Source organism: Haematobia irritans, chromosome 2 (genome assembly GCF_050003625.1).
Source record: "Haematobia irritans isolate KBUSLIRL chromosome 2, ASM5000362v1, whole genome shotgun sequence".
NCBI classification, from domain to species: Eukaryota; Metazoa; Arthropoda; class Insecta; order Diptera; family Muscidae; genus Haematobia; species Haematobia irritans.
Genome location: NC_134398.1, coordinates 52,673,461 through 52,679,460, shown reverse-complemented (window position 1 = coordinate 52,679,460; position 6,000 = coordinate 52,673,461). Strand labels below are relative to the sequence as shown.

General features: G+C 37.1%; 1 protein-coding gene across 1 annotated transcript; it reads right to left on the bottom strand.

Annotated features, from left to right (window-relative positions):
* Positions 1 to 308: 308 nt before the first annotated feature.
* Positions 309 to 3,449, bottom strand: l(2)37Cb (DEAH-box helicase 16 lethal (2) 37Cb). Its single transcript, XM_075294124.1, has 6 exons — positions 3,049 to 3,449; positions 2,531 to 2,984; positions 2,260 to 2,476; positions 1,845 to 2,113; positions 1,019 to 1,782; positions 309 to 953 (listed from the first exon to the last, which is right to left on the bottom strand). Exons 1-6 carry the CDS (start codon positions 3,390 to 3,392, stop codon positions 326 to 328), a joined length of 2,676 nt encoding a protein of 891 aa, XP_075150239.1. The 5' UTR covers positions 3,393 to 3,449; the 3' UTR covers positions 309 to 325.
* Between the last annotated feature and the right edge of the window lie 2,551 nt (positions 3,450 to 6,000).

The following is a 6,000-nucleotide window of genomic DNA, read 5'->3' as shown; positions in this document are numbered from 1 at the left end:
TTATTATACGATATCCCCCAAATTATGTTCGTATATTTTTTTGTCATTAAAATATTATCCAACGGATTTCAAAAAAAAATCTTTGTAACTCTCATATGTATATTCTTACTTTCCATAGGGTTATTGTCTTATATATTCAAACCACTTAATTGTAAAGAAAATATAACTCATAAGACTCATTGAAGTTCGTGTTTTTTTACCCATGCGATGTTCTTTGGATATAATGAACTTCTGGAAAATTAAACGCCTAAAATTAAAATAAATAGAGATGTAGATCTGACAAAATTGAAAATTGAAACAATTATACATAATTTCTATACAATATTTATTCAGTCATCGTAGCTCTGCCTTGAACTTTTGGCATCTTTTTATTCGTTGAGTCTTCCAGTTCTTTTGCTTTATAATAATGCGGAGCTACTTCCAATAGCCATTTACTTTCAATTTCTATCACCTGTCTCATGTATTCCTTTGTAGTGAAAACTAATTCGTGATATAAAACCCATCGTGGCAATTCCTCAAACAACGATGAGTTTGGGTGTATCATAACAGTTTGGTTATGTTTGATAGTCTTATAGTTTCCTCCTTTCGATAGACGAGCTACATGATAGAAATATCCCGCTGTAGCCGCTTTACGTATATTTACAGTTTCTGGTAAACATGATACCATGTCGATTTCAACTCGTTGCATTAGTCCAACTAGTTGTTCTCGGACATCTCTAGCCCTTTTCATGGAACGATATTGTATAAAATTCTCATAACACCATTGAGTACTATAGTCTGTTTCGGCCCATTGATTGTATACTTGCATCAGACTTATGTGATCACCGTGGATATGATTGAAGTTTTTACGTGCAGTGTCGGCATGAATAATTTTATCCTTAGGTCTGTAGAAAATTGCACTATTTACCGAAAGCATGGCAGCTATTGTAACCATCTCCTCCGAACATTTGTATCTGAAAATAGAACATCAAGAAAATTTCGTTGGAGTGAGTATCACTTTTTTCCATCTTTTACTCACTTCTCACTGGCTAGCAACATTTTCCCCATCATAGGATCAACGGGAAATTCTGCCATTCTTCTTCCCAACTTCGTTAACTCGCCGTGGTGATTTAAAGCACCCAATGCATATAGCTGTTCCAATGCTAGTACTAGTGTCTCATGTGGCGGAGGATCCAAAAAATCAAAGTGTATCAGATCATTTATACCCAAAGCCTTGAGCATAAGTACAGCATTTCCTAAATTAATACGCTGAATCTCGGGTACAGTGTTGTCCTCCAACTCATGTTTATACGCCCAAGCTGTATACAAACGAAAACATTTACCTGGAGCTGTACGACCAGCACGTCCAGCGCGCTGGTTAGCGGAAGCCTTGGATATGGGAACAACCATTAAAGATTCCATACCAGTGCGTGAATTGAAATTATTTTGCTTGGCAAATCCGGGATCAATAACATAAATAATATTGTCAATAGTCAACGATGTTTCCGCAATATTTGTAGCAAGTATAACTTTTCGTGCATTTGGTGGTGTGGGTTCGAAAATTTTCGCTTGCATATCACTTGGTAAATTTGCATAAACGGGAATAATAACAAGTTCTTTAATCTTAGAACCAAGTCGCTTTACACGATCTGCCAAAACTTCTTGACAAGTCTCAATTTCATCTTGACCAGTGAGAAAGACTAAAATATCACCCAAGGGTTGTGTAGCATGTATTTGAAGAACAGAAACACAACAAGCATCAATATAATCGGCTTCGGGCGCTTTTGTATAAAAGATATCAACCTTAAAGAAAACATGTTATTGGAAATAGAGAAGCAAGAAGCACATATTACAGAGATACATACCGGGTATCTTCTGCCTGGTATACGAAATATGGGAGCGTCATCAAAAAACTGTGAAAATTTGTCTGCATCTAAGGTAGCACTTGATATTAGTAATTTCAGATCGGTTCTAAAACGGGCAATATCCTTTACCAAGCCAAATAATATATCCGTATGAAGTGTCCGTTCATGGGCTTCATCGATAATCATAACGCTATATGAAGACAAATCTGGCTCCGATAAAAATTCCCTGTGTAATGTACCATCAGTCATATACTTGAGAATGGTGCGTTCTGAAATCATAAATATATGCTAGTATTGTCCTCTTCAATTGTTAATTCCGATTGCTTTTTTGATTTGACTCATATTTTATTTCTCGGAGTGTAAACCCGCCTCTATTTTTATTTCATTTATTTATTTCTTTTATTTTTCTGCTTACCTGAAGTGCAATCTTCAAATCGTATACTGTACCCAACCTCATTTCCTAATTTTACACCCATTTCCTCAGCTACTCTTGCTGCCACTGACATGGCAGCCACACGACGAGGTTGCGTGCAGCCAATTTTCTTTTTGTCTTCCGTAAAACCAGCTTCAACTAAGTACTGTGGTATTTGAGTTGTTTTACCCGATCCAGTTTCCCCCTCAATAATAAGTATCTAATACAAATTTGGTTATGTAAATAGTTTAAGATAAATTGTTATATGTTATACCTGATGCTCCCTAATAGCTGCTATTAAATCTTCTTTAAACGGATAGACAGGAAGTGACTTTTTAGTCTCTTCTAAGGTCATACGTTTGCGCTCCGCTTCTGACAATTCCGGCTCTTTAGACGCTTTTTCTTTGGATCCATCCAAAGTGAGAGCTTGTATGAAATCTATCTGGTCATCCAACAATAGCTCGTACTCTTCTTGGGCTCTTGCATCTTTTGCACCAAATTGAAATCTAGCGCTTGCTAATTGTTCTGCTTCCCATTTCTTTTGTTCAGAGTGTGGTGCCTTTTCATTTTCATCTACTTCCACATATTCTTCTTTTTCGCCTTTTTTCAAATCTCTTGGCATATGATATCTTTGTATACGTTCCAGTTCACGAGCCTTCTCATGTTCCTTGGCTATGGTCAACAATTGCTTCTTGTATTCTCTTTCTTGTTTCTCTTTTTGTGTTAAACTTTAAAAAGTGGAATGGTATATAAGTACATATGTATAAGACGTATCTCGTGGTTAATACTTACACCGATTCATCAAAGAGATATTCATCATCTAAAATGTCAGCCTCCAACTCAGCTACTTTATCTTCCTTACGTTTTTCCAAATACTTTCTTCTCGATTGTATTCGGAGTTGGGGCAAAATTTTATCACGATCCTCATGTTCTAACTTGAGTCGCTTAGCAGCCTCCTCGATGGCTTTTCGGCTGGATGAGGCCTCTAAAACTTTCCTGGTGCGATCTTCATCACGTTTCTTTAACCTTTCTGCGAATTCATCTCTTTCCTTGATGTCTCTCAGACGACTTTCTTCTTCACTGTCCAACTCTTCAGAACTGCTGCTATGAGCTTCCCGTTTTCGATTTTTGGACATGTTGAGCCTAAATATAATTAAATGGAGGCAGGCAAATTTGTTAGAAAACTCCAATCTCAGAAATCAAAACAAACGAATTTACCGATATCGCTTTCGATTACTATACATATAATCGGGAAAATCACAGGGCGATTCAGAGAATTATACAATTTAGAATTCTTCCAAATTTTTGTGCAAGTATGTTGTTAATTATATCCACCATGACAATCAGCTTTTCCAATATAACGTATTATATTCACAATATGTTACATTGTAAATAAAAAATGTTTTATTTTTAAGGATACTCCCAGCATATAAAACAAGCAGATAATCTTGACCCATCTTATTATACCATGGAAGCAGTGTTGCCAGGTTATTTTTGATTCTTCCCCCCCAAGTCTTAAGAAAAAAACGCCTAAATTGGTCAGGTTTTTTTCAAACCCCCCAAAAAATTTAAGAATGTAAAAGGTACAAAAACGGGTCCCAAATTTCGTGAAAAAATCCTGTAGTGATACACTTTAAAAATTAAATTTAACACAAATATACATACTGAAAGAAGAGTTTTCTTTTCTGAGAAAAAAATTTTAGACTAACTAAGTTTTCTTTTGAAGTAAATAAAAAATAAAATTTGCTCTTTAAGAAAATACTTTAAGGCCGGTACTATGTTCATTCTTGCGAAAAATTTTTATGGAAACCATTATTTCGCACATAGTTTTTTTAGGTAGCTTGGAGCGCTATTTTACAGGGAGCGATATTGGATTAAGTTGGTGGTGTTGCTTGTTTTTACAAAATAACATTTTATTTTTCCTTGGGCAATTGATCTGCTATTCCTTTGATCCTTTGTATAGTTTCGGAACAAAAATATGGTCCGTGTTTGATTTATAAACCCGCACAAATAGTTTTTAATAAATAAATTATTTCTTAATTCACATTGCAAATGGCGCCGTGCTATAAACGTCAGTTTTTCAACACGAAAAAACAAAGTATCACAAATGGAAAAAATTTCGCAAATTTTTCGCATTTTTTAGTTTTGTATGGAGTTTCAACGCGAAAACCGAACAGAGTACCGGCCTTTATAACAAAAGAGAATTTCGTCCCTGAGGAAATTATTTTTATACCCTCCATCATAGGATGGGGGTATATTAACTTTGTCATTCCGTTTGTAACACATCGAAATATTGCTCTAAGACCCCATAAAGTATATATATTCTGGGTCGTGGTGAAATTCTGAGTCGATCTAAGCATGTCCGTCCGTCCGTCCGTCCGTCCGTCCGTCTGTTGAAATCACGCTAACTTCCGAACGAAACAAGCTATCGACTTGAAACTTGGCACAAATAGTTGTTATCGATGTAGGTCGGATGGTATTGAAAATGGGCCATATCGGTCCACTTTTACGTATAGCCCCCATATAAAGGGACCCTCAGATTTGGCTTGTGGAGCCTCTAACAGAAGCATATTTCATCCGATCCGGCTGAAATTTGGTACATGGTGTTGGTATATGGTCTCTAACAATCATGCAAAAATTGGTCCACATCGGTCCATAATTATATATAGCCCCCATATAAACCGATCCCCAGATTTGGATTGCGGAACCTCACAGAGAAGCAAATTTCATCCGATCCGGCTGAAATTTGGTACATGATGTTGGTATATGGTCTCTAACAATCATGCAAAAATTGGTCCACATCGGTCCATAATTATATATAGCCCCCATATAAACCGATCCCCAGGTTTGGCTTGCGGAGCCTCAAAGAGAAGAAAATTTCATCCGATCCGGCTGAAATTTGGTACATGATGTTGGTATATGGTCTCCAACAACCATGCAAAAATTGGTCCATATCGGTCCTTAATTATATATAGCCCCCATATAAACCGATCCCCAGATTTGGCTTGTGGAGCATCTAAGAGAAGCATATTTCATTCGATCCGGCTGAAATTTGGTACATGGTGTTGGTATATGGTCTCTAACAATCATGCAAAAATTGGTCCACATCGGTCCATAATTATATATAGCCCCCATATAAACCGATCCCCAGATTTGGATTGCGGAACCTCAAAGAGAAGCAAATTTCATCCGATCCGGCTGAAATTTGGTACATGATGTTGGTATATGGTCTCTAACAACCATGCAAAAATTGGTCCACATCGGTCCATAATTATATATAGACCCCATATAAACCGATGTCCAGATTTGGCTTGCGAAGCCTCAAAGAGGAGCAAATTGCATCCGATCCGGCTGAAATTTGGGACATGATATTGGTATATGGTCTCTAACAACCATGCAAAAATTGGTCCACATCGGTCCATAATTATATATGGCGCCCATATAAACCGATCCCCAGATTTGGGTTGCGGAGCCTCAAAGAGAAGCAAATTTCATCCGATCCGTCTGAAATTTGGGACATGATATTGGTATATGGTCTCTAACAACCATGCAAAAATTGGTCCACATCGGTCCATAATTATATATAGACCCCATATAAACCGATCTCCAGATTTGGCTTGCGAAGCTTCAAAGAGGAGCAAATTGCATCCGATCCGGCTGAAATTTGGTACATGGTATTGGTATATGGTCTCTAACAACCGTGCAAAAATTGGTCCACATCGGTCCATAATTATATATGGCGCC